Source organism: Lichenostomus cassidix, chromosome 21 (assembly GCF_008360975.1).
Source record: "Lichenostomus cassidix isolate B80296 chromosome 21, HeHo_3.0, whole genome shotgun sequence".
Classification (NCBI taxonomy): domain Eukaryota; kingdom Metazoa; phylum Chordata; class Aves; order Passeriformes; family Meliphagidae; genus Lichenostomus; species Lichenostomus cassidix.
Genome location: NC_139501.1, coordinates 1,849,954 through 1,876,175, shown reverse-complemented (window position 1 = coordinate 1,876,175; position 26,222 = coordinate 1,849,954). Strand labels below are relative to the sequence as shown.

Genomic DNA, 26,222 nt, shown 5'->3' with positions numbered 1-26,222 from the left:
TGTGTTAGAAATGCATTCAGGATTTTGGGCAGCAGCTGCTGCAGGACATCATTAGCAGTGACAACTCCAGCTTTGTTTCTCATCTTCGCTCTTTATTCGCCTCAAAAACTCAAATTTACCCTCTTGTTTTGCTCATCAGACTGCAATAACAACAACTTTCCCTCAGTATTTCTGGGGATGCTTCAGAGAGCAAAATATTCCTCCTCAGAGCAGCTCTGAGGTGCTGTTCAGCATCCAGATGCTCCCAGAATATTAAGGATATTCAAAAAGGATTAAATCTCTGGGTTGAGCAGAAATCACAAGGAGAGGTGATGAAATTTGCCACAACTACATGAAATTTGGTGTAAAAAAAACCATTTCTGCAGAGATTTCTGATCGTCATTTTAGTGCCACAGAGCCCAGAGGATGGTTTAGCTCCAATTTTGGTCTGAAATGTTGTTTGTCCTCTTGAACCAAACCTGAAATGGGGATTTTCTAGAGCTGATTTCTCATTTTTCTGCTCTTAATAATGAGCAAAATGGGAAAAACACAAGAAAGAACAACTTGGAACAGAACTGCAGAGATTTGCAAAGAAATTCTGCTTTTGCTGGTTTAATTTCCAAGAAAAATCCTCTTTTGTTGCTTCACTGTGGAGTGAGCAACATGTCTTGGTTTTGCCCAAATTCCCCTAAATTGGGGAGTTTTTGCAGAATCCTGGGAGGGAAGAGGAGGAGAAGGAGATGGGAGAGGAAGCAGGAAAAGGGAGAATCTTGGCAGGAAAAGGTTTTTGAGTCAATCTTTGGTGCTTTTCAGGGGAGGTGAATGTTGAATAATCCCAATTTTGGGAGCTCTGTGTCTGAAATCTCTTTATTTTATTTTATTTTATTTTATTTTATTTTATTTTATTTATTTATTTTATTGTATTTTTATTGTATTTTATTTTATTTTATTGTATTTTTTATTTTATTTTATTTTATTTTATTGTATTTTATTGTATTTTATTGTATTTATTTTATTTTATTGTATTGTATTTTATTTTATTTTATTTTATATTTTATTTTATTTTATTGTGAGGTAAAACCTCCCAGCCCCAGGTGCTGGCTGAGCTGTTCTACCAACCAGGAATTATCACATTTTGGATCTATTTTTGAAAAAAATTTTTTTCTTCTCTTAATACTGAGCAAAATGGGAAAAAACACAAGAAACAACAACTTGGCTTCTCACCTGTTATCACAGAACTGCAGATTTGCTAAGAAATTCTGCTTTTGCTGGTTTAATTTCCAAGAAAAATCCTCTTTTGTTGCTTCACTGTGGAGTGAGCAACATGTCTTGGTTTTGCCCAAATTCCCCTAAATTGGGGAGTTTTTGCAGAATCCTGGGAGGGAAGAGGAGGAGAAGGAGATGGGAGAGGAAGCAGGAAAAGGGAGAATATTGGCAGGAAAAGGTTTTTGAGTCAATCCTTGGTGCTTTTCAGGGGAGGTGAATGTTGAATAATCCCAATTTTGGGAGCTCTGTGTCTGAAATCTCTTTATTTTATTTTATTTTATTTTATTTTATTTTATTTTGTTTTATTTTATTTTATTGTGTTGTATTTTTTATTGTATTTTATTTTATTGTATTTTATTTTATTGTATTTTATTTTATTTTATTTTATTGTATTTTATTTTATTGTATTTTTTATTTTATTGTATTTTTTATTTTATTATTTTATTTTATTGTATTTTTTATTTTATTGTATTTTATTTTATTTTATTTTATTTTATTTTATTTTATTTTATTGTGAGGTAAAACCTCCCAGCCCCAGCTGCTGGCTGAGCTGTTCCACCAGCCAGGAATTATCCCATTTTGGATCTCTTTTTGAACAAATCCCACCTCTTGGCTCTTCATTTGGGGAGGGGAAGGAGGAGTGTGTGAGGTTCTCATGCCTGGAATAGTTGAGTGAATTCCAAGGGAAAGGCAGGAGATTCACACCCCATTTTACATTTATTTTTCAACCAATTCAACCACCATTTTCAGCAATATTACTGTATCATTCTATAATAATGCACTATATAAATAATATATATTACATATATTATTGCTTTTTATTTATATATTTTTATTAATATAGTAATATATTTTAATTAATATATTAATGTATATTAATATATATGAATATGTTTTAAAAATATATAAACATATATATTTTATTAATATATATGATATATATTAATATATAATATATATTATATATATTATAGTCATATATATTATTTATATATTATTAATATATATTATTACTGTATATTATTATTATACTATAGAAATAATATAATGGTTTTGCAATATAAATTATTATATTGCAAAACCATTTTACCTTTTTCCATTTTTCTCATAATAAATTTATTCTTTATATTCCAACTAACAAAATTCAAACTTAAATTACAACTTTATATTGCAGCAAACAAAATTCACCTTAAAAATACCTTAAAATAATAAATAAATTATTCCTCAACCTATTATACAACAAGTAAAACACTAATTATATTACTATATAATTATTTTCTATTTTTATATTTAATATATTATAGTACTCCAGTAAAACACTAAATAATTTACAAAAATTATTCAAAGCTATTCATTCACTCAAACCTACCCTTAATATCTCCACTAAAAACCTGTCACCCTTATTTAATAAATTAAATAGACTTATTTAATTACATTAAATTGAATTAAAAAATAAGTCAGTGTTTGCTGTGTGACATTGGCAGTTCACTTGGGTTCTGTAAGGTTGGATTTTTTAAATCTTGGTTAATAATGGAGCATTGCTTTGGGTTTTTTGGGGTTTTTTTTGCCATTCTTAACATATATTTTAAAAGAAATTCAACAACAATTTTCAGCAATATTCCTGTATCATTATATAAATATTATACTACTAACAACAAATTATTATATTGCGAAACTATTTCACCTTTTTCCATTTTTCTCGTAATAAATTTAATCTTTATATTGCAACGAACAAAACTCAAATTACAACTTTATATTGCAACAAACAAAATTCACCTTAAAAATCCCTTAAAATAATAAATAAATTATTCCTCAACCTATTATACAAGTAAAACACTAATTATATTACTATATAATTATTTTCTATTTTTATATTTTATATTTAATATATTACTCCAGTAAAACACTAAATAATTTACAAAACTTATTAAAAGCTATTGATTAACTCAAACCTACCCTTAATACCTCCACTAAAAACCTGTCACCCTTATTTAATTAAACTAAATTGACTTATTAAATTAAATTAAATTGAATTAAAAAATAAGTCAGTGTTTGCTGTGTGACAGTGGCAGTTCACTTGGGTTCTGTAAGGTTGGATTTTTTAAATCTTGGTTAATAATGGAGCATTGCTTTGGGGTTTTTTGGGTTTTTTTTTGCCATTTTTAACATCCTAAATAGGGGAGAGATGTCTCTTTGGTGGTATCTTCATAATATAAGTTTTGTTCCAGATTCCTGAAATTAAAATTTGGGGCAAATCCACTTCTGTCTCATTCCACTCTGTGTAAAATGAGGGTGAATAATGCTCCAAACTCGTAGAGATCTTAAAGGTTTAGATGTAAAATGTGGTATATTTAGATTCTACAAGTTTGAAGAGCCTAAAAAAAACCACAGCAAAATAAAACTTAGCAGAAGTGAAGGTGAATTGTACTCACTGTTCCTCTGGTATCTGTTAGCAATTTCTGTTTGATGCCATTGGATTCACCTGAGAAGGTAAATTTAAAAAGAAACATTACTTCATTTATTAAGCTTGTCATTAAGAAATCCTAAACTAATTTGCTAATTTGCAAAAATCTATAAAAACTGTGTTTGCATTGCACAGTGAGTTCATCTCAGCACATTCTTTGGAGAACCGTGTGCCTAAAATCCCATTAAAACCCCAAAATAAAACCCTTTTCTCAACCACATCTAACCCCTAACTCCAAGCCCAGCTCACCAGCAAGAGCTCAGCCTTGCAGGGTGACATTTCCAGCCTTGCAGGTGACATTTTCAGCCTTGCAGGTGACATTTCCAGCCTTGCAGGTGACATTTCCAGCCTTGCATGGTGACATTTCTAGCCTTGCAGGGTGACATTTCCTGCCTTGCAGGGTGACATTTCCAGCCTTGCAGGGTGACATTTCCTGCCTTGCAGGGTGACATTTCCAGCCTTGCAGGGTGACATTTCTAGCCTTGCAGGGTGACATTTCCTGCCTTGCAGGTGACATTTCCTGCCTTGCAGGGTGACATTTCCAGCCTTTCAGGTGACATTTCCTGCCTTGCAGGGTGACATTTCCAGCCCTGCAGGTGACATTTCCAGCCCTGCAGGTGACATTTCCAGCCTTGCAGGTGACATTTCCAGCCTTGCAGGGTGACGTTTCCAGCCTTGCAGGGTGACATTTCCTGCTGTGCAGGTGACATTTCCAGCCTTGCAGGTGACATTTCCTGTGCTGTCCCCCCAGGCTGAGCAGCTCCACGGAGCAGGTGACATTTCCAGCCTTGCAGGTGACATTTCCTGCCTTGCAGGTGACATTTCCAGCCTTGCAGGTGACATTTCCAGCCCTGCAGGTGACATTTCCTGTGCTGTCCCCCCAGGCTGAGCAGCTCCACGGAGCAGGTGACATTTCCAGCCTTGCAGGTGACATTTCCTGTGCTGTCCCCCCAGGCTGAGCAGCTCCACGGAGCAGAGCACTTCGTCGCGGCTCATCCGCAAGCACAAGCGCCGGAGGAGGAAACAGAGGATGCGGCAGATCGACAGGGTAAGGCTGAGCTCTGCGCTGCTCCAGGGAGGTGAAATGAGATTTCTGAGTGCTCAGGAAGGGATCCAGGACAGGTCTGGGACTGTTGGGTTCACTGGGAAAACTCCAGGCTGGGCTGGAGCTCTACTTTTGGAGTTTTGCAACTCCAAAATTCAGTTTTTCACCTTTCCCGTTCTCTTTTCACTGTTCAGTGATCCCATTTCTTATTTCTCCAAGCAGCTCCATTATGATGTGGGAAGGGGTGTGAGATACTCTGCATTCTGCTGGAAAGAGAACTCTGAATTTCTAGGAAATCCCAAATCATTGCCCTTTTGTGGCTAGCACAGGTCTTTCCCATGAGAATTTTCTCCTGTGTTTTATAAACAAAGATAAAGTTTGGATGTTATTAAAAACAGTGTCTCGAGATTTGGGCAGTTCAGGCCTGGCCAGTCAGGCCTAGGGGGAGGTTTCTGACTGACCAATCTGAGTGACCTCTGAAAAATCTATATAAGTTGGAATCAAAATAATAAATTGCTTTTTTCTTGCCACGCTGAGAATCTGGGTCTTTTTCTCTGCTAGTGGCTCAACAGCGACACTACATTTGGAGTTCTGCAGTTCCAAAGTTGAGTTTTTCACCTTTCCTATTCTCCTTTCACTGTTGTTCAGTGATCCTATTTCTTATCTTCTCCAAGAAGCTCCATTATGATGTGGGAAGGGGTGTGAGATACTCTGCATTCTGCTGGAAAGAGAACTCTGAATTTCTAGGAAATCCCAAATCTTTGCCCTTTCCTGTCCCAGTCCTTGGCAGGAGCACAGGGTGACCCCAAGGACAGAATCCTGAAGAAGAAACTGCTCTGTTCTCCCATAAATATCAGTCTTCACCCATTAAAGAATGAGCTGACACATTGTAGCACAGGATGGTGTTTTGGAAGATCTTTGATAACCATGTTGGTGTTTCATTTTCTGTGCTCTCACTTCCTGCTGGGTCATGTGCTGTTCACTCCTCCCTTTGGGGAGGAGCTGTGGGTGCAATAATTCACACCCCACTGGGCACTGCAGGATTTAAATCCTGTCAGCCTCAGTCAGGATTCACAGAAATGATTCCATGGGAAGTTCAGTTGAGAAACCTCAACACAGGGAAGTGCTCTGTGTGTTTTGTGATCAAACCTTTGCAGAAATCGCAGACTGGGTTCAGATTTCTTTCCTTAAAGTTTCTCAGTGAAGATTAATTTTGAGGAAACCACATTAGTTTCTAGATGCCTTTCAGTTGGAAACCTATTAATAATTCCTGATGAGTTAATCCTCAACAGTTCTTTTTCTGAGCCATTTAAAACCTTGAGATTGTTTCTGTTGTGTTTTGCAGTCGTCTTCGTTCAGCAGCATCACTGACTCCACCATGTCCCTAAACATCATCACTGTCACACTCAACATGGGTAAGAGGACAAGCCGTGGGTTTTATGATGAATTTCAAGTGGTAGGGATGAATTTTGGGATGGTGTGGGAGCTTTGGAGCTGGGAGAGAGCTCTTGAGAGTACTTTGAAAGGATGGCAGGTGAATAAAGGGAATGGCAGCTCAGAGTTATTGCTGTGCCTGGATCCCTAATCCAGAATTGATCCAAAACTGGGTATTTCTGAGCCATTTTCACCAACAGGTCAGTGTTCCTTCCAGGGAAGGAGCTGGAAGTCCAGGATTTGGACTGAGTGGGAAAGGATTAGGCTGGAAGGGCACTGGAGGTTTGCATTTCTGCTGCTTGTGTGTTCCATTCTACCTAACATCTGCCTCTTGAGGAAGGTGCCTCTCCCAGTCACCTTAATAAAACCTCTTAATTAGATTTAAAATCACCACAGCCAGTCTGTCTGTGACCTCTGCTAGCATTTAGTCAGTCCAGGCTGCAGTTCCTTTTTGCTGAGGAAAGGGTTGGAACATAGGATTTTTTGGCAACCTAACATCTGCCTCTTGTGGAAGGTGACTCTCCTAGTCACTTCTCCTCTGGAAATCCAGAGAAAAATTCAATTTCACTGCTACAGCTCAGAGGGATTGCAAAAAAACCCCAAAACCCTGCTCAGCAAGGCAGAAATATGCAGGGCTGCCAATGAATTCAGCACCTTCCAGCAGCACCAAACCCTTCCTGCCTCTGTGACAAGCGGAGCAGGAATTGCTCAATGTGATCAGTGCTAATTCCCAGGTGTGGACAAGTCTTTTCAGTGCTGTTCCTCTTGCTGGTTTTTTTTGGAACGTAACACTGTCTTGGATGAAAAAATCCTGTCTTTAGCAGCCTTTCCCTGAAGCTGCCAGGCAGATATTCCCCATTAGAGCAGCCTGGGATCACTGCAATTCCAACCTGGCCCCGCTGATGTGTTGAGAGATATTTGAAAACTGAAGCAGCCTCAGTCTTGGCTGTCATTCCAACTACATTCTCTGCTGTTTTTTTCCCTTCCCCACCATCCATTTTGTGTCCAAACAGAGAAGTACAACTTCCTTGGGATCAGCATTGTGGGCCAGAGCAATGACAGGGGTGACGGTGGCATCTACATCGGCTCCATCATGAAGGGAGGGGCGGTGGCAGCCGACGGGCGCATCGAGCCGGGGGACATGCTGCTGCAGGTGAGTCCCTGTTGTCCCCAAACCCTGCTGCTGGCCTCTGCCAGCCTGCCAGCTCCGTGGGGTTTAGGAACCAGGGAACTCGATTTGTTCATGGCACAAAGATCACTGAAATCGGGGATTTTTTGCCGTATGCTCGGAGAAACGACATTTCTGCAGCTGCTCAAAGGAGTGGAAGAAGTAACAAAACAAATAAATTGGGAGATTGAATTAAGTAATTAAAACATCCTTAACTTTCCTTTTCCTTGTAACTTTTTTTTTCCCTTGTAACTTTTTTTCCCCTTTTAATTTTTCCTTTTCCAACTTTCCTCCTCTCAGGTGAACGATGTCAATTTTGAGAACATGAGCAATGACGATGCCGTTCGGGTTTTACGGGAAATAGTCTCCAAACCAGGGTGAGCACATCACAAAACCTCTTCCTATTTATCCCCCAATGTGCAGTCAGGAAAACCTCAGAGAAATCAGCATTTTGATCTCCAGCATGACTGGTCTCAGCTCTGAGTTCTCAGTGTGAATGGTGGATAGGTGAGGTTGGTTCTGGCCAAAACCAGCAGGAATGAGGAGTTGCCTGGTTCCAGCAGCTCTGTTTGTTTATGTGATGAGCATTTTAATATCTCAAGAGCTGATCATCCAACAAATTTCAGTGCTCATCACCTAGGCAAAACCAGCAACATCCTGATATGCTTCATACTGAAAATACTCTAAAGCTTCTCAAAAACCATTGTCAAAATGTACTTGACAACTGTTGGGAATAATAAATTTATTCCAATAAATGTATTTCAAATAGGAATAAATTTATTTCAAATAGTTCTTGCAGCAGTTCCAGCTCTGTAGGAAAGTTCAGAGTCATCCCTACCTGTTTTTTCTCCCCAGACCTATCAGCCTAACAGTAGCCAAATGCTGGGACCCAACTCCCAGGAGTTACTTCACCATCCCCAGGGGTGAGTACACATCTCAAGGTCTGCAATATTTCCACCTATTTTGGCAGCTAACAGATTCTGCAAGTTCAGCTCTTTTATTGGTTTACTTTTGCTTTGGGGTTTAAGGTAATTTTTGTTGAGATTCCACTGCCTGTTGAATTCCTGGGAGTTTTTCTCTTGATTCACATCTTTGGATCAAGCTCCTGACCTTTTGGAGGGTGATCTTAACCCTTCAGTTGATAGAAAATTTGGAGAATAATTATCCTAAGTGTTAAAAACCCTCATTTTGTCACTTAGAGAGAATTCATATAGAATTTTTTTTTTTAATTTGAGGTAAGCACCACTGATACACATAAAACACCTTGAAAATTGTCTCATTTTCAGTGGCAGTAAAAGAACTGTGCTCATTTGACAAACACAGCTGCCTCCTGCTGGTGAGGGCTGTGCTGGAACCAGTTTGTTCCCAGTGCACAGAAGATGAGGGACGAAAATATGCAATAGTCTGGTGCAGGATATGGCAGCTCACTCCTGTGAAACCCTTAGGAAAACCAGATAAACAACAAAAAAATAAGAGAAAACCCCTCAGACCTTCCAAAATCTTGGCATTTCCTCCAAGTCTGGCCCTGTTTTAGTGTCCCTTTGTGGTGGTGCAGACTATAGGGCCTCACTCCCACAAAACCCTTAGTAAAACCAGATAAAAAACAAGCCAAACCCCCTCAGACCTCTCAAAACCCCGATATTTCCTGCAGGTCTGACCCCCTTTTGCTGCCTCTTTGTAGTGGTGCACACTAGAGGGCCTCATTCCCATTAAACTCTTAGTAAAACAAGATAAACAACAGGAAAACAAGAGAAAACCCCTCAGACCTTCCAAAATCTTGGCATTTTCTGCAAGTCTGACGCTGTTTTGGTGTTTCTTTGTGGTGGTGCAGACTATGGGGCCTCACTCCCACAAAACCCTTAATAAAACCAGAGAAACAACAAGCTAAACCCCCTCAGACCTCTCAAAATCTCAGTATTTCCTGCCTCTCTGACCCTGTTTCCTGTGCCTTTTGAGGTGGTGCAGACTATGGGGCCTCACTCCCACAAAACCCTTCATAAAACCAGATAAACGACAAAAAAATAAGAGAAAACCCCTCAGACCTTCCAAAATCTTGGCATTTCCTCCAAGTCTGGCTCCGTTTTGGTGTTCCTTTGTGGTGGTGCACACTACAGGGCCTCACTCCTGTGAAACCCTTAGGAAAACCAGATAAACACCAAGACAACAAGAGAAAACCCCTCAGACCTTCCAAAATCTTGCTGTTTGCTGCAAGTCTGACCCTGTTTTGGTGTCCCTTTGAGGTGGTGCACACTACAGGGCCTCACTCCCACAAAACCCTTCATAAAACCCGACAAACAAGCAGCCAACAAGCTAAACCCCCTCAGACCTCTCAAAACCCCGATATTTCCTGCAGAAAACCTCTCAAAACCCCGATATTTCCTGCAGAAAACCTCTCAAAACCCCGATATTTCCTTCAGCCCTGACCCCGTTCTCTCTCCTTTCCCTCCCCAGCTGAGCCGGTGCGGCCGATCGACCCCGCGGCGTGGATCTCTCATACCACGGCCATGACGGGAGCGTACCCCCGTTACGGTATGAGCCCCTCCATGAGCATCACCACATCTACCAGCTCCTCACTAACAAGCTCAATTCCCGAGTCGGAAAGTAAGTCACCCCCAGGCCAGCTGCTCGGGGCCACCAGGGTCCGGCCAAGGTGACAGCGCCAGCGCCAGCCAGCCTTGCAAGGGTTAAACTCGCGGTTGGGGTTCTGCCGGGAGAAGGAGAGTTTGGAGGTTCATTTAGAGGTGGTGGTGTGGTCAGGAGGGTTTGGAATTCTTGATTTTGAGGTTCATTTAGAGGTGGTTGGTCAGCAGGGTTTGGAATTCCTGATTTTGAGGTGTTTGGTCAGGAGGGTTTGGAATTCCTGATTTTTGAGGTTAATTTAGGTGTTTGGTTAGGTGGTGGTGTGGTCAGGAGGGTTTGGAATTCCTGATTTAGAGGTATTCGATCAGGAGGGTTTGGAATTCTTGATTTTGAGGTATTTGGTCAGGAGGGTTTGTAATTCCTGATTTTGAGGTTAATTTAGAGATGTTTGGTCAGGAGGATAAGGAATTCCTGATTTAGAAGTATTTGGTCAGGAGGGTTTGGAATTCCTGATTTTGAGGTTCATTTAGGTGTTTGGTCAGGAGGGTTTGGAATTCTTAATTTTGAGGTTCATTTAGAGGCGTTTTTGGTTAGATGGTGGTGTGGTCAGGAGGGTTTAGAATTCGTGATTTTTGAGGTTCATTTAGAGGTGTTTGGTCAGCAGGGTTTGGAATTCCTGATTTTCAGGTTAATTTAGAGGTGTTTGGTCAGGAGGGTTTGGAATTCCTGATTTTTGAGGTTCATTTAGAGGTGTTTGGTCAGCAGGGTTTGGAATTCCTGCTGGGCTGCAAATACAGACAAACATGGATTTTCTAGGGCTGGAGGATGGGACTGCAAGGAGGATTCAACAAGATCAGCCTCAGCCCTGTTCTGATTTTACTGTAAAAATTGATCAGAAGTGGTTGCTGGTGGTTTTTAAAGATCTAGATTTATTCTCTCAGGTGGATGGGAGAGCTCCCTCCTTGCTTTTAATTGGTTTATAATAAATTTCAACAGCAATGTCAGTGTTTCATCTAGGAAATCCTTCCCTGGTATTCACACGCCCTTCTTCTATACTTTTTTATACTTTTTTGTACTTTTTTATACTTGTACTATATTTTTTCTATACTTTTTATATTTCTAGAATTATTGAACAAGCTAAAAACCAGGTTGAGCATCCCATGTGAAATTCTGGTTAAAAGTTCAACCTTCTTCCTTGGTGTGTCAGTCTGTGGCAACCTAAAAATAATTCTGTCCTTGAAAACAAGAGATTGTCATGATTGAGAGACATTTCTTTAATTCAAAAGCCTCTCAATTCACTCTAATCATAGAATTTTCTCAACTGGAAGGAACCCACAAGGATCATTGATGGTGTTATTCAAACCAACACCTTATCTCAGAAATTTTTTGTTTCAGGAGTATTAACTCTTCCTTTCTTTTACCTAAAATGACACTTTGAGGATTTTAAAGACCATATATTTGTATTAAAAAAATTAAAATTTTATAATTTTTATATAAAATATAAATTTTTTATGTTTTATAACCTGTGTATTGGTTTTAAAATATCTCAGATTTTATAAGCTGGAATTCCACCTCACCTCGGAGGGCAAGGCCAGGGGTTTGGGGTTTTTTTTAGCTTTTTTTGGATAGTTTTTAGCTATCAGGCAGCACCATTGAGGGGAAATAACCAGCAGGGAAGCAAATGCAAATCTTTCCTGCTGGCTGCTTTATCCTGAGATGTATTTTGAGCCTTACAGGTCCTGCTGGAATCCAATGTCTCTGCTGATTGCTGTCAAAAAACCCTGTGTTTAGCATTCCTGCTGAACAATTCCTGTGTTCTGTGCCTCGGTTGTAGTGCTGGGGAGTGGGGAACAGACACCCCATGCTTTGAAAATAAAGGTATTTGGGAGCAGAACCACATTTCTGGAGAGAGCTTCTCATTTCTGTGCCAGTGATTTGAAATATTTCCTTCCTGGGATGCAAGAGGATAAAGGGTGACTCTGAATTTTTATTGTGACCCTTCAGCTCAGCCCTATTACCTGTAAATTATTATTTACAAATTCAGACCAAAGCTGGGAGCATTTCAGAGGCATCTTAGAATTTTCCATGTTTGTACAGCAGCTAGAACTTCGAAAATACTGAATTTCTGTTCATATACAGATGGCAGATCTCCAAGAAAATACAATTTATTGCTCCCCTGGACACTTGAATATTAGTTTGTTGGTTTATTATTTTTTTTTCCCCAGACATGCTTTTTGCCACTAACCAAACTAACTTAAAGCAAAAGCAAAGTTTTAGTGTTTATTTGAGGTTTGTGAGTATTGAAGCTGCATGCAGAGCTGGTCTGGGATGTTTTCATGCATATTGGCAGTGCATGTATGGAAAGAAGCATTTTCAGTTCTCATTGTTTCATGCTTGCTGTACCTTTTTTTTTTTTTTTAAATCAAATTTTTGGGTGGAAAAGTGGTTCCTTTGGGATTTTGGGAAGTGGGTGATGTGGGGAAGTGGGAGGAGGGAGGAGAGGAAGGTTTTTGAATTCTTGCTGGAGAAGAATTTGGGCTAAAAACACAGACAAACACGGATTTTCTAGGGCTGGAAAATGGAGGATTTGACAAGCTCAACCTCAACCCTGTTCTGATTTTATTGTAAAAATTGATCAGGAAAAAATAGAAGCCTCTGGGGATCGAGCTCTGCCCATACTGGTGTGAACTGGGAATGGCTGTGGAGGCACTGGGGAGGATTTTTTTAAAGTGTTCCACGAGGAAGATGAAGTGCAAAGTAATCCTGGGAGGATTGGCTTGAGGCTGCCATCAGTGGGACTTTTGATATCATTGTATATAAAATAATTATATATAATAATTATATATTAATACAATAAAAATAATGATATATTTTGTAAGGAAATCATTGTTCTTTTCTCCTGATGAGGGAAGATTCCTTTTATCATTTCAATTGTCCCCAAGAATGTCCAGATCTTTAAAAAAAAAATCCAGATCTTTAAAAAAAAAAATCCAGATCTTTAAAAAAAACCCCAAAAACTGGACATGGATTGAGATGTTGAGAGGACATCACATGTTCATCCTCTCTCTCCATGCAGATGGGATTTATTCCTGCCAATTCACCCCAAACCTAAAGAACAAAACCCCACAAATTGCCCCACAGAGCTCTCTGTGCAGTGGGAAGGGCTGTTCCTGGGAAACTGAAATGGGAATGATGATCCCAGAACTCCCTGGATTTCCTTTTCCTGCTGCACAGTGGATCCTGGAGCTGCTCTGGGACTCAACATTTCTGTCCCCAAACTGGTGGCACTGAGCCCAAAACCTGAAGAATCGCTCCAAATGCTGCAATTTATACCGTGGATGAGTTTGCATTTGAGAACCTTCATGTCTTTTTTTTAATTTTTTTTTTTTTTTTGCATCTGTCGGTAAAACTCTATTTCTGTTCCATCCGAAGTGGGAGCTGAGAAGTTCCTCTCCAGCTCAGCTCGTTCCAAAGCAGCCTGTGACCTTCTCTCCCTTGCAGAGCTAGAAGAATCTCCCTTAACTGTGAAGAGTGACATGGCTACCATTGTCAAGGTGATGCAGCTGCCAGACTCAGGCCTTGAAATTCGGGACAGGATGTGGTTAAAAATCACCATCTCCAACGCAGTGATAGGTAAGCAGCTCCCAGGAATGCTGGGAGGGAAAAAAAAGCAGTAATTTTATGGAAATAAGCTCAAAAATTACCTTTTAATGAGCTTTTTTTGGTGTCTGTGACCTCTTATATTCAGTTGAATATTTATATTCAGTTATATATTCAACTTATATTCAGTTGAATATTTAGTTGAATATTTAGTTGAATATTCAGTTGAATATTCAGTTGAATATTTATGAAAAGCTCTGAGTGTGAGAGGAAATAATTCCTGTTTGGGTCCAGCTAGCCAAAATTGCTGCACATTTCTCATGAACACACAGCTGGTTCTTCATCTTTTGTTTTTACATCTTTTGTTTTTACATTGTTTTGCTCCCAGGAATGCTGGGAGGGAAAAAAAAGCAATAATTTTATGGAAATAAGCTCAAAAAATGACCTTTTTATGAGCTTTTTTTGGTGTCTGTGACCTCTTACATTCAGTTGGTTTGATGTTTGTGAGAAGCTCTAAATGTGAGAGGAAATAATTCCTGTTTGAGTCTAGCTAGCCAAAATTGCTGCACATTTCTCATGAACACACAGCTGGTTCTTCATCTTTTGTTTTTACATTGTTTTGCTCCCAGGAATGCTGGGGGGGGGAAAAAGCAATAATTTTATGGAAATAAGCTCAAGAAATTACCTTTTTATGAGCTTTTTTGGTGTCTGTGACCTCTTACATTCAGTTGGTTTGATATTTATGAAAAGCTCTGAGTGTGAGAGGAAATAATTCCTGTTTGGGTCTAGCTAGCCAAAATTGCTGCACATTTCTCATGAACACACAGCTGGTTCTTCATCTTTCGTTTTTACATCTCAGGTTTTCAGGTGGGCTGCAGGAATCTGCCCAAGTTCAGCAGAGCAGCTGAAATTCCAGCCAGACAATCTTAATAAAGCCTTTTAATTGTGTTTAAAATCACCACAGCCAGTCTGCCTGTGACCTGAGCTGTGCCAAAATAATTTGGTTTTTCCCATTTCTGTGGCTCATTCAGGCTCATTCAGACTCATTCAGACTGCTACCCTGTTCTGCTGACTGGAGATCCTTTTTAGGAAGTTTTTAATTTAAAATAATTAGCTTGGAACTGTCATCCTAACCTGTCTGTTGTGGGAACAGAGCAAGACCTTCAACTTTTGTAAAAAACCAGTTCTTGATCAGTTCTAAATATTATTTAGTCAGCCCAGGCTGTAGTTGAAGGGCTTGGAACACAGAATTTTTGGCAACCTAACTCTGCCTCCTGAGGAAAGTGACTCTTCCAGAGGAGAAATGACTGGGAATCCTGAAAAAAATTCATTTTCACTACCACAGCTCAAAAGGGCTGCAAAAAAACCCCCAAAATTATTTTTTTACTGTGGAACACAGGATTTTTGGCAACCTGACATCTGCCTCTCGAGGAAGGTGACTCTTCCAGAGGAGAAACAACTGAGAAAAATTCATTTTCACTCCTGCAGCTCAAAAGGGCTGCAAAAAAACCCCCAAAATTAATTTTTTAGCGTGCATATTTACCATCAACATCCATAAAAAATCAGTTTTTGAAGTTTATTGCTAACATTTAGTCAGCCCAGGCTGTAGTTGAAAGGCTTGGAACACAGGATTTTTGGCAACCTAGCACTTGCCTCTCGAGGAAAGTGACTCTTCCAGAGGAGAAACAACTGGGAATCCTGAGAAAAATTCATTTTCACTCCTGCAGCTCAAAAGGATTGCAAAAAAAAAAACAAACCCAAATTTATTTTTTTACTGTGGAACACAGGATTTTTGGCAACCTAACATCTGCCTCTCGAGGAAAGTGACTCTTCCAGAGGAGAAACAACTGAGAAAAATTCATTTTCACTCCTGCAGCTCAAAAGGGCTGCAAAAAAACCCCCAAAATTATTTTTTTACTGTGGAACACAGGATTTTTGGCAACCTGACGTCTGCCTCTTGAGGAAGGAGATTATTCCTGAGGAGAAACGACTGAGAAAAATTCATTTTCACTACCACAGCTCAAAAGAATTGCAAAAAAACCCCAAAATTAATTTTTTACTGTGCATATTTAGCATCAGTGTCCGTAAAAAAACAGTTCTTGAAGTTTAGTGCTAACGTTTAGTCAGTCCAGGCTGTAGTTGAAAGGCTTTGAACACAGGATTTTTGGCAACCTAACATCTGCCTCTCGAGGAAGGTAACTCTTCCAGAGGAGAAACTACTGAGAAAAATTCATTTTCACTACCACAGCTCAAAAGAATTGCAAAAAAACCCCAAAATTATTTTTTTAGTGTGCATATTTACCATCAGCATCCATAAAAAATCAGTTCTTGAAGTTTAGTGCTAATGTTTAGTCAGCCCAGGCTGTCGTTGAAAGGCTTTGAACACAGGATTTTTGGCAACCTCTCGAGGAAGGAGACTCTCCCAGAGGAGAAACGACTGAGAAAAATTCATTTTCACTGCCACAACTCAAAATTCTTGCAAAAAAACCCCCAAAATTATTTTTTTAGCATGCATATTTACCATCAACATCCATAAAAAATCAGTTCTTGAAGTTTATTGCTAACGTTTAGTCAGCCCAGGCTGTAGTTGAAGGGCTTGGATTTTTGGCAACCTCTCGAGGAAGGAGACTCTCCCAGAGGAGAAACAACAGAGAAAAATTCATTTTCACTCCTGCAGCTCAAAAGGGCTGCAAAAAAACCCCCCAAATTAATTTTTTAGCGTGCATATTTACCATCAACATCCATAAAAAATCAGTTCTTGAAGTTTATTGCTAACGTTTAGTCAGCCCAGGCTGTAGTTGAAGGGCTTGGATTTTTGGCAACCTCTTGAGGAAGGTGACTCTTCCAGAGGAGAAACAACTGGAAATCCTGAGAAAAATTCATTTTCACTACCACAACTCAAAATTCTTGCAAAAAAACCCCCAAAATTAATTTTTTAGCGTGCATATTTACCATCAACATCCATAAAAAATCAGTTCATGAAGTTTATTGCTAACATTTAGTCAGCCCAGGCTGTAGTTGAAGGGCTTGGATTTTTGGCAACCTCTTGAGGAAGGTGACTCTTCCAGAGGAGAAACAACTGGGAATCCTGAGAAAAAACTCATTTTCACTCCTGCAGCTCAAAAGGGCTGCAAAAAACCCTCAAAATTATTTTTTACTGTGCGTATTTACCATCAACATCCATAAAAAAATCAGTTCATGAAGTTCAGTGCTAACATTTAGTCAGCCCAGGCTGTAGTTGAAAGGCTTGGATTTTTGGCAACCTCTTGAGGAAAGTGACTCTTCCAGAGGAGAAACAACTGGGAATCCTGAAAAAAATTTGTTTTCACTACCACAGCTCAAAAGGGCTGCAAAAAAACCCCCAAAATTAATTTTTTAGTGTGCATATTTAGCATCAGTGTCCGTAAAAAAACAGTTCTTGAAGTTTAGTGCTAACATTTAGTCAGCCCAGGCTGTAGTCGAAAGGCTTGGAACACAGGATTTTTGGCAACCTAACATCTGCCTCTTGAGCAAAGTGACTCTTCCAGAGGAGAAACAACAAAGAAAAATTCATTTTCACTACCACAACTCAAAATTCTTGCCAAAAAACCCCCAAAATTAATTTTTTAGCATGCATATTTATCATCAACATCCATAAAAAATCAGTTCTTGAAGTTTATTGCTAACATTTAGTCAGCCCAGGCTGTAGTTGAAAGGCTTTGAACACAGGGTTTTTGGCAACCTCTTGAGGAAGGAGACTCTCCCAGAGGAGAAACAACAGAGAAAAATTCATTTTCACTCCTGCAACTCAAAATTCTTGCAAAAAAACCCCCAAAATTATTTTTTTAGCATGCATATTTAGCATCAACATCCATAAAAAATCAGTTCTTGAAGTTTAGTGCTAACATTTAGTCAGCCCAGGCTGTAGTTGAAGGGCTTGGATTTTTGGCAACCTCTTGAGGAAGGAGACTCTCCCAGAGGAGAAACAACAGAGAAAAATTCATTTTCACTACCACAACTCAAAAGGGCTGCAAAAAAAACCTCAAAATTATTTTTTACTGTGCGTATTTAGCGTCAACATCCATAAAAAATCAGGTTTTGCAGTTTAGTGCTAACATTTAGTCAGCCCAGGCTGTAGTTGAAGGGCTTGGAACACAGGATTTTTGGCAACCTAACATCTGCCTCTTGAGCAAAGTGACTCTTCCAGAGGAGAAACAACAGAAAAAAATTCATTTTCACTACCGCAACTCAAAATTCTTGCCAAAAAAACCCCCAAAATCAATTTTTTAGCGTGCATATTTACCATCAACATCCACGCCGGCGCTCGTCTGGCCCGGTTGGGCTCGGCTAACCCCTTTGCTGTCCCCACTGCAGGGGCAGACGTGGTGGACTGGCTGTACACCCACGTGGAAGGTTTCAAGGACCGGCGGGAGGCCAGGAAGTACGCCAGCAGCATGCTGAAACACGGCTACCTCAGGCACACCGTCAACAAGATCACCTTCTCCGAGCAGTGCTACTACGTCTTTGGGGACCTCTGCGGCAGTGAGTGACCGCCTGGGCGGGGCTGGGCTGGCCCTGGGGTGTCTTTGGCCCTTTTGTGGCGTTTTGGTGGCACTTTTGTGGCCCTTTTGTCCCTTTTTTTGGCCCTTTTGTGGCATTTTTTTTGCTCTCTTGTGGCCCTTTTGTGGCACTTTTGGCCCTTTTGTGGCCCTTTTGTGGCCCTTTTGTGGCCCTTTTGGCCCTTTTGTGGCCCTTTTGTGGCCCTTTTGTGTCTCTTGGCCCTTTTGTGGCCCTTTTGTGGCCCTTCTGTGTCTTTTGTCCCTTTTTTGGCCCTTTTGTGGCCCTTTTTAGGCTCTATTGTGGCCCTTTTGTGGCCCCTTTGTGGCACTTTTGTGGCACTTTTGTGGCCCTTTTGGGCCTTTTTTTGGCCCTTTTGTGGCACTTTTTGGGCTCTGTTGTGTCCGTTTTGTGGCCCTTTTGTGGCACTTTTTTGGCTCTGTTGTAGCCCTGTTGTGGCCCTTTTTTGGCCCTTTTGTGGCACTTTTTGGGCTCTGTTGTGTCCCTTTTTGTGGCCCTTTTGGCCCTTTTTTGGCCCTTTTGTGGTCCTTTTGTGTCTTTGTCCCTCTTGTGGCCCTTTGGTGTCCCTTTTGTGGCCCTTCTGTGTCTTCTGTCCCTTTTTTGGCCCTTTTGTGGCCCTTTTTGGGCTCTATTGTGTCCCTCTTGTGTCCCTCTTGTGTCCCTCTTGTGGTCCTCTTGTGTCCCTTTTGTGGCCCTTTTGTGGCCCTTTTTGGGCTCTGTTGTGTCCCTTTTGTGGCCCTTCTTTGTCTTTTGTCCTTTTTTTGGCCCTTTTGTGGCCCTTTTGTGGCCCTTCTGTGTCTTCTGTCCCTATTTTGGCCCTTTTGTGGCCCTTTTTGGGCTCTGTTGTGTCCCTTTTGTGGCCCTTCTGTGTCTTCTGTCCCTTTTGTGGCCCTTTTGTGGCCTTTTTTGGGCTCTGTTGTGACCCTCTTGTGTCCCTCTTGTGGCTCTTTTGTGGCCCTTCTGTGTCTTTTGGCCCTTTTGTGGCCCTTTCTGGGCTCTATTGTGGCCCTTCTGTGTCTTCTGTCCCTTTTTTGTCCCTTTTGTGGCCCTTTTTGGGCTCTTGTGTCCCTTTTGTGTCCCTCTTGTGTCCCTCTTGTGGTCCTCTTGTGTCCCTTTTGTGGCCCTTTTTGGGCTCTGTTGTGTCCCTTTTGTGGCCATTTTGTGACCCTCTTGTGGCCCCTTTTGTGCCCCTCTTTTGTACCTCTTGTGGCCCCTTTTGTGGCCCTTTTGTGCCACTTTTGTGACCCTCTTATGACCCTCTTGTGTCCCATTTGTGCCTTGGGGATGCTCAAACAGAGGTTATTGAAAGTTAGGAGAATAAACAGATTAATTTTTTGAAGGATTTCAGGTGCATTCAGGGCAGACAAGGCTCACTCGAGAGGCTGCACCCAAAAGTCATGAGATTTTCACATTTTATAAGTTCTGTCCATTAACAAATCAGCCCCAATTCCCTAATTTCACCTTCAGGTGGTGATTTTAATTACCCCAAACCTGCTCCCCCCAGTTCACTGTTGGTTACATATTTTGGGGCTCTGAGGCAGCAAAGTGTTGGATTTTCCAGCTAGAGGAATTGTTTTGTCTAAAATCCTGAGAACAGAAATTTTAGCATTTTGTAACTTCTGTCCATTAACAAATCAGCCCCAATTCCCTAATTACACCTTCAGGTGATGATTTCAATTACCCGAAATTTGCTCCCCACAATTCACTGTTGGTTACATATTTTGGGGCTCTGAGGCAGCAAAGTGTCCTTGGATTTTCCAACTGAGAGGAACTGCTTTGTCTAAAATGCTGGAAACAGAGGATTTTTTAGCATTTTGTAACTTCTGTCCATTAACATATCAGCCTCAATTCTCCAATTACACCTTCAAGTGATGATTTCAATTACCCCAAACCTGCTCCCCACAACTCACTGTTGTTTGCCTGTTGGGGTTCTGAGGCAGCAAAGTGTCCTTGGATTTTCCAGCTGAGGGGAATTATTTTGTCTAAAATCCTGAAAACAGAGGTTTTTTAGCATTTTGTAACTTCTGTCCATTAACATATCAGCCCCAATTCCCTAATTACACCTTCAGGTGATTATTTTAATTACCCCAAACCTGCTCCCCACAATTCACTGTTGTTTCCATATTTTAGGGCTCTGAGGCAGCAAAGTGTTGAATTTTCCAGCTAGAGGAATTGTTTTGTCTAAAATGCTGGGAACAGAGGTTTTTTTAGCATTTTGTAACTTCTGTCCATTAACAAATCAGCCCCAATTCTCCAATTACACCTTCAAGTGATGATTTCAATTACCCCAAATTTGGTTCCCCAATTCACTGTTGTTTCCATATTTTGGGGCTCTGAGGCAGCAAAATGTTGGATTTTCCAACTGAGAGAAATATTTAGTCTAAAACGCTGGGAACAGAGATTTTTAGCACTTTATAAGCATCCTAGAGCTGCACACCAAAACTCCAGACACACAAAAACCACAACCTAAACATCCTCCAGACACAAATGAATCCACAGGGCTCACTTTTTTTACCACAACTCCTCCCGTTTCCATTTTTTCCCCAGACCTGGCTGCACTGAACCTGAACAACGGTTCCAGCGGCGCTTCAGATCAGGACACCCTGGCTCCTCTGCCCCATCCTGCTGCCCCCTGGCCCCTGGGGCAGGGCTATCCCTACCAGTACCCTCTGCCCCCTCCCTGTTTCCCACCAGCATACCAAGACCCAGGCTTCAGCTACGGCAGCGGCAGCGCGGGCAGCCAGCAGAGTGAAGGTAAAACGGGCTTTTTTGGGGTTTTTATGGGTTTTTTTGGGTTTTTATCCCGTGGCTCTCATTGTCCCCAGCCATTTGCTTGGGTTGTTCTGGGTTTTTATCCCGTGGCTATCATTACCCCCAGCCATTTGCTTGGGTTATTTTGTATCCCCAGCCATTTGCTTGGGTATTTTGGGTTTTTATCCCACAGCTCTCATTACCCCCAGCCATTTGCTTGGGTATTTTGGGTTTTTATCCTGCAGCTCTCATTTGCTTGGGTATTTTGGGTTTTTACCCCACAGCTCTCATTACCCCCAGCCATTTGCTTGGGTATTTTGGGTTTTTATCCTGCTGCTCTCATTTTCCCCAGCCATTTGCTTGGGTTATTTTGTATCCCCAGCCATTTCCTTGGGTATTTTGGGTTTTTATCCCACAGCTCTCATTGTCCCCAGCCATTTGCTTGGGTTGTTTTGGGATTTTATCCTGTGGCTCTCATTGTCTACAACCTTTTGCTTGGGTTGTTTTGGGTTTTTATCCCACTGCTCTCATTACCCCCAGCCATTTCCTTGGGTATTTTGGGTTTTTATCCTGCTGCTCTCATTTTCCCCAGTCATTTCCTTGGGTATTTTGGGTTTTTATCCCACAGCTCTCATTGTCCCCAGCCATTTGCTTGGGTTGTTTTGGGATTTTATCCCACAGCTCTCATTGTCTACAACCTTTTGCTTGGGTTGTTTTGGGTTTTTATCCCACTGCTCTCATTGTCTACAACCTTTTGCTTGGGTTGTTTTGGGTTTTTATCCCACTGCTCTCATTATCCCCAGCCATTTGCTTGGGTATTTTGGGTTTTTATCCTGCAGCTCTCATTATCCCCAACCATTTGCTTGGGTTATTTTGGGTTTTTATCCCGTGGCTCTCATTACCCCCATCCCCTTGCTTGGGTTATTTTGGGTTTTTACCCCACAGCTCTCATTGTCCCCAACCATTTCCTTGGGTATTTTGGGTTTTTATCCTGCAGCTCTCATTGTCCCCAGCCATTTGCTTGGGTTATTCTGGGTTTTTATCCCGTGGCTCTCATTGTCCTCAGCCATTTGCTTGGGTATTTTGGGTTTTTATCCTGCAGCTCTCATTACCCCCAGCCATTTGCTTGAGTATTTTGGGATTTTATCCCACTGCTCTCATTACCCCCAGCCATTTCCTTCGGGTTTTTTGGGTTTTTATCCCGTGGCTCTCATTACCCCCAGCCATTTGCTTGGGTATTTTGGGTTTTTATCCTGCAGCTCTCATTTGCTTGGGTATTTAGGGTTTTTACCCCACAGCTCTCATTACCCCAGCCATTTGCTTGAGTTCCCCTGTGCTGTCCCTGCCTGCCTCGTGGTTTTGGTTGCTCCCTGCATGGGTTGTGTGCCACAGCACTGAGTGGAAGGTGGTTGTGTCTCTGGAGGAGTGGGTTTGGCTTTCAGCTCTCACTCATCACTCTCTACAACCTCTTGAAAGGTGTAGTGAGGTGAGGGTTGGTCTGTTTTTCCAGGCAACAACTGGCAGAACGAGAGGACACAGCCTTAAGTTGCTCCAAGGAAAATATAGGTTGGATATTAGGAAAAAGTTTTTTACAGAAAGAGGGATAAAATATTGGAATAATCTACCCGGGGAGGTGGTGGAATCACCAATCTGGACATGTTTAAAAAGAGATTTAAAAAGAGATAAACTAAACTCAGTGCCATGGTTGAGTTCAGTTGAGCTGTTGGGACAGAGGTTGGACTCGGTGATCTTCAAGGTCTCTTCCAACCTGGTGATTCTGTGATTCTCTCTGTGGGAACTGCCAGGCTCTGACCCAGGCAGGAATTGGGGGTCAAAGATATATTGATATTGCTGGAAATTGAGGAGATTTCTGTGATTTCTGTGCTGGTGGGACAGGGATTAGAACCGAGGTGCTCTTGACTCAGCATGGAAGGAAAATCACATTTTTTTGCTGGTGTGAGGCAAGTGGGAGTTTGCCAGCCAGAGGTTTCCAGGGCTGAAACACTCCCAGGGAGGAGAGTCTCTGCTGGTGTGGGTGACAGGGACAGGAAGAGAATTCTGCATGGATTAAAGACCTGCCCTCCTCCTTTTCTGCCCTAGCATAATGTGGGGATTCATTTCCAACCTTAGTCAACAAAATTATATCATTTTTGGCTGTACAGATATTTTTTTTTTTAATTTATTTTTTTAAAAAATCACTTCCAGAGTGAGTTTTGCTTTTTGGAAACACTGCCAGCAAAGAAGGGCTGAGGATTCCTTGTGTGAAATCCAGTAAACTGGATGTCACTTATCCCTGCTCACCACAGCCAGGCAGATCCTGCAAAACTGCACAAAAAGCTTTCATAACTAGAGATTTTAGCCCAGCTGCTTCTCACCTTACCCCAAAAATAAAAAATACCCACGAGGAAGCTCACAGTGGCATCCAGAGGCTTTAGAATTGGGAACTGATCACCCTGCAAATAACATTGGGGTGGTTTTTGGCAGCTGCTTCCTTTAGGAATTCCTAATTCCAGTAGGAATTCCCTCCCTGCTGCTGGAATAGGAAAGGAATGGTGTTTTATCCACGCTGTGGAGAGCCTCCCCAAAAATTCCCAGGAGCTCTGAAAGGTTTCCACGCTTCCCTCATCCTCTAGGAAACTTCCACCTCGGTGTTGTTCCTCCTTTTGTAACTTGTTATTCCCTTGTTTTGTCCTGAGCAAGCGTTAGACTGAAGGATTCCTAGAGGAATGGCTGATCTAGGGGATTGGTAAGCTGCAAATGCCTCCATGACGAATTCACAGCATGACCATCCTTAGACTCTTCGTGACCCAAGTGTTTAGCTGTATTTTTAATTTTTTTTTTATATATATATATATTATTTTTATTTTGATTTCGACTTGTCTCGGTGCACAGTGGTGTGACATTGGCATATCAACCTGTGTGGCCCCTGTGTGACAGTGCTGCAGCAGCTCAGAGGGGAGGGAATCAGGGGGGAAAAAACTCATCCCCAGGCTCTCCAGAAATAGAAAAAAAATTCTCCAGAAATATAAAAAAACAGTCCCTGCTCTGAATTTATTATTAAGTCACCCCTGTGGGTTGGATTTCCCTGCCAGTGCTCGTTTATTGACGGCCAGGTGTCTCAGGAAGGTGTTGGAACACTCCCAAAAATCCCTCAAAATAGGGTTAGAATTGAGGTTTTGTGCCCTCTTGGCTTTATCTGCAGAATTAGATCACAGCAATCAGCAAATATCACTGCAGAGGCTCAGGCTCAGGGCTCTGACTTTAAATCCAGTGGTTTTGTGGTCTGGTTTCCCTCTCTCTGGCACTCTGCAGCCTTTCCCCCCAACGCCAGGCTGGTTTTTCATCTCCCCAGGCAGCAGGAGGTGATGGAAATCTGTAGCTCAGCAAGGAGCAGCCCAAAATAATTTGGTTTTTCCCATTTCTGTGGCTCATTCAGGCTGCTCCCCTGTTCTGTTGGCCGGGGATCATTTTTAGGAAGTTTTTTTTTAAAATAATCAGCTTGGAACTTTCTCCTGACATCATCCTAACCTGTTTCTCACGGGAACAGAGCAAGACCTTCAACTTCCAGAAAAAAATCAATTCCTGAAGTTCAGCCTAGCTCATTTGTAGCAACAACTCAGCTGCTACTCAGTGGCAACCCTTTGGTTCTCCAAGGTGATTTAGTGATTTTTTTTGTTCCCTCTCGTGGGAACAAAACCCTGTGTGTTGCTGCATGGCAGAGCAGCTCAGGGACTGTTTTCTAGGGAATTTCTAGGGAATTCTCCGACAGCACAACACAGCAGTGATGGATTTGAAGAGAACCTCCCCACTGAAGCCAAGACAACCTCAGGGGTTTGGCCCTGGGGTGACAGAGAAGGCAAAGGGATTAGCTAGAAATTGGAAAAGGAAAGAATCACAATTTGGCTGAACCTCATTCGCTCGAGTCAAACCCCAAACCCCCTGCTTTCTCCTCCTGCTCCTCCTCCCTCTCCTGACCGCTGGGAGTGGATGGATCCGAGCCAGGAATTCAGCTGCTGCTTCCACCCCTCGAGCTCTGAGGTGTCCTTGTGTCCCCCATGCATGGCACAGCCCGTCACCGAGCGCCGACCTCCGTGCGTGTCATTGTCACCGCGTGTCACCGCGCCGCGGCGACGCCACCCACCTAACCCCCCTCTCTTTTCCCCCCCCTTTTCCCCCCTGCAGGGAGCAAAAGCAGCGGCTCCAACCGGAGCACCAGCGAGACCAGCAGGAGAGCGGCGGGCAGGGGGGAGAAGGAGCGCAAGTCCAGCGGCAGCGAGTCGGAGCCGCAGGGCCGCCGCGAGCGACCGCTCAGCCAGCTCAGCCAGCGCAGCCACGGCTCCGCGGCGGCCAGCGAGCGCAGCCAGCACAGCCAGCACTCCTACGGCCCGCCCGGGGTGCCCCCCATGTTCAGCCTGCCCAAGCTGGGGGGCTCCAAGGCCTACGGAGGCAGCGGGCCGCCCGGGGGACCGCCGGTGCGCGAGCTGAGCGCCGTGCCGCCCGAGCTCACCGGGAGCCGCCAGTCCTTCCAGAAGGCCATGGGCAACCCGTGCGAGTTCTTCGTGGACATCATGTGATGGAGGAAGTGCCTTCCAGACTCTGCACGCGTTGGTTTGGGGGGGTTTTTGGGGGTTTTTTTTGGGGGGTGGAGGAGGTTTTGCATGTCACGCCTTGCTTGGTGTTGGCGGAGTGTGTCGCGGGGAGAATCGACAAAAAAAACCCACAAAAGGAGGAAAAAAATACAAAAAAAAACCCCATCCCCGCCTACAGAAACAAACAACAACAAAAACGTCTCCTGGGATTGTTAAATATCAGCAAATCGATGGCATCTTTTCCTTTTTTCACCTTTTTTCCCCTCCCTCCCCACCTCGTTTGGGCTCGTGGATGGCTGGTGTATATTCACATCTTGATGAGCTTTGGTCATTGTGGCACCTATTTCCGTGGAATTCGTGTCTCTCTTCGGGCTGACTGGAGGACTGGTGTCTCTCATGACTTCTGAATTTCCGACAATGCATAGGAGCACTTTTATTTTTCCCTGCTTTTTCTCTCTGGCGAGGACAGAACGACTGCTGGCTGGTATCTGAGATACTGCCTTGGAATGCTGGTTCATGGCTTGGAAAGCAGCAGGAATCCAACCCAATTCCTAGAGGAGAACAAAGTTGTGGCTACCTTCTGCTGAGTAGGGAGTATAAATCAGTTTTTCTTGGGTTCTTTGAGGGTTTTTTGTTTGTTTTTTTTTTTTTTTGAAAGATATTCTATGGAGGGAGTGCTGGAGTGTTGCTACTGTAATGTGTTCATTGTGCAGAACTTGTAAAGTTTGATTTCCTGATTTCCCCAACGGTGATTTTTCCAGCTTCCTGGGCATTTCAGTCACATCCCTG

At 42.2% G+C, this 26,222-nt stretch overlaps 1 protein-coding gene and 1 long non-coding RNA gene across 3 annotated transcripts in view; both read left to right on the top strand.

Moving 5' to 3' along the window:
• Window positions 1-26,052, top strand: part of DVL1 (dishevelled segment polarity protein 1) — a 34,174-nt gene extending 8,122 nt beyond the window's left edge. Inside the window, exons 2-11 of the mRNA XM_085080318.1 lie at window positions 4,664-4,757; window positions 6,100-6,169; window positions 7,202-7,341; window positions 7,657-7,733; window positions 8,212-8,279; window positions 9,808-9,957; window positions 13,438-13,569; window positions 17,890-18,057; window positions 20,641-20,847; window positions 25,027-26,052. Coding sequence (XP_084936444.1) covers window positions 4,664-4,757; window positions 6,100-6,169; window positions 7,202-7,341; window positions 7,657-7,733; window positions 8,212-8,279; window positions 9,808-9,957; window positions 13,438-13,569; window positions 17,890-18,057; window positions 20,641-20,847; window positions 25,027-25,418 — 1,498 coding nt within the window. The 3' untranslated portion in view covers window positions 25,419-26,052. The remainder of the gene's footprint in view (window positions 1-4,663; window positions 4,758-6,099; window positions 6,170-7,201; window positions 7,342-7,656; window positions 7,734-8,211; window positions 8,280-9,807; window positions 9,958-13,437; window positions 13,570-17,889; window positions 18,058-20,640; window positions 20,848-25,026) is intronic.
• On the top strand, window positions 9,964-11,404 carry LOC146428224 (uncharacterized). Of its 2 annotated transcripts, none has more exons than XR_014856177.1 (3): window positions 9,964-10,151; window positions 10,190-10,504; window positions 10,574-11,404. It is a non-coding gene; the product is annotated as an uncharacterized LOC146428224 (long non-coding RNA). The 2 variants fall into 2 exon arrangements; XR_014856176.1 differs by having other exon boundaries at window positions 9,964-10,189; window positions 10,229-10,504.
• Window positions 26,053-26,222: the final 170 nt, after the last annotated feature.